This window comes from Gorilla gorilla, chromosome 5 (genome assembly GCF_029281585.2).
Source record: "Gorilla gorilla gorilla isolate KB3781 chromosome 5, NHGRI_mGorGor1-v2.1_pri, whole genome shotgun sequence".
Classification (NCBI taxonomy): domain Eukaryota; kingdom Metazoa; phylum Chordata; class Mammalia; order Primates; family Hominidae; genus Gorilla; species Gorilla gorilla.
Window position 1 is genome coordinate 20,657,478 of NC_073229.2, and position 1,840 is coordinate 20,659,317.

Consider the following 1,840-nt stretch of genomic DNA (forward strand, 5'->3'; position numbering starts at 1 on the left):
CTTCCTGGGCTCCAGTGATCCTCCCACCTTGGCCTCCCACAGCTGGTACCACAGGTGTGCACCACCATGCCCGGCTAATTTGTTTATTTTTGGTAGAGATGGGGTTTTGCTATTTTGCCCAAGCTGGATTTGAATTCCTGAGCTCAAGCTATCCACCCGCCTCAGCCTCCCAAAATGCTGGGATTACAGGCATGAGCCACTGTGAGTCTGTGCCTTACAAGACTTAATTTTTTTTATAATAGTTTAGATTTCTAGAAAAATTAAGCAGAGCAGGGCAGCACAGGGTCGCCATGGTGGAGCTGCAGCAGCTGCAGGTGCAGGAGGTGGTGGACTCCATGGTGAAGAGTCTGGAAAGGGAGAACATCTGGAAGACACAGGGTTTCATGTTCTGGTGCGGCGCCAGCTGTTGTGAGGACAGCCAGGCATTCACCCAGCAGGTGCACCAGTGCATCGAGTGCTGCCCTGTGCCTCTGGCTCAAGTCCAGGCCTTGGTCACCAGTGAGTTGGAGAAGTTCCAGGACCACCTGGCCCGGTGCACCGTGCATTGCAATGACAAAGCCAAAGATTCAATAGATGCTGGGAGTAAGGAGCTTCAGGTGAAGCAGCAGCTGGACGGTTGTGTGACCAAGTGTGTGGATGAGCACATGCACCTCATCCCAACTATGACCAAGAATATGAAGGAGGCTGTCTTATCCATTGGGAAATAAAAGTCTTTGCCAGTGGCCAATGAGGGCAAAAATGTATTTTTTATAAGGAATTGGGAATTTTACTCTTTTAAGCAAAGTTTATGAACGAACAAATAAAGGATGGCCACAAGTGTAAGGCAAATGTCACTTACCTCTGGACGCTGGTTCTTTTATGTTTCAGTCCTGAAAAGGGAAGTGGAAAAAAGTGTGCTAAATTGGGTGAGAGATATTACGGGAGAGTTTTAGAGCTTATTTTTCCTGTGGCCAGTGCTTGTCCTGGAAGTAAGGATCTCCTCTGTAACAAGCCAGAGCCCTCCAAGGTACCAGACTCTTCTTACTACACAGGTACCAAAAGGCTGGCAGGCTAGAGTTGATGGAGTTTGAGGAGAGATATTTTCTCTTTGTTGCCAACATCCTGTTTGCCACAAGTGTCACTGCACCGTTTTCCATAAGCTGTGAAACAAAATCCATGAGGTCACTAACTCAGAAGGGAAAAAAAGTTTTCTGGGTCTTTTTTTTTTTTTTTTTTTTTGGTTTTGTGTAATTTACACAAGGGCATACAAGTTGATTTTAAGATGTGCAATTGGGAGGGATAGTTTGGATAAGAGCTTCAAAAAGTTCCTTGTGGATCCCCATTTTTGATCATCAACATGTGGCTGTGTATTCTGAAAATTATCACATGCTGCATCTTTCAGCCTGGAGACCATGCAAACACATGAGAAGCGATGACACACTCATTATGGGAAGCAGAGATTCCCTCTTACTGGCTGATGGGCCCTGAGGCTGTGTGTAGCAAAATGACAGGGCAATCTTGCAGTAACATTTTCGCCTTGAAGAGAAGGGGGTTTTGATTGGGATATGTACTGATATCAATGAATGAACAGTAAAAGAGGAGCAGTTGGCTGCTTGATTATAAGAGAGTTATGAAGTACTGGATTTGGAAAAACTTGCTTTTTATAGAATGGAATGGAATGAAAGCCTAAACCTAGCATTACTTAGCTCCCTGAATTAACAGAGCCCAATTGAGACAAACCCCTGTTGCTACTATAAATGGAATTATTTCATAATTTATGTGACTTGTTCATTTCACATGTATAGAAACAAAGCAGATTTTTGTGTGTTGATTTTGTATCCTACGATTTTTCTGAATTCAT

The 1,840-nt window shown here is 44.0% G+C and overlaps 1 protein-coding gene across 1 annotated transcript; it reads left to right on the forward strand.

The window, feature by feature from the left end:
* Positions 1-290: 290 nt before the first annotated feature.
* On the forward strand, positions 291-707 carry LOC101153492 (protein FAM136A-like). Its single transcript, XM_055390921.1, has one exon. It carries the CDS (start codon positions 291-293, stop codon positions 705-707), a length of 417 nt encoding a protein of 138 aa, XP_055246896.1.
* Positions 708-1,840: the final 1,133 nt, after the last annotated feature.

Excerpts from the sequence above, each read along its gene's own strand:
- LOC101153492 (XM_055390921.1), top strand. The coding sequence starts at position 291 with ATGGTGGAGCTGCAGCAGCTGCAGGTGCAGGAGGTGGTGGACTCCATG.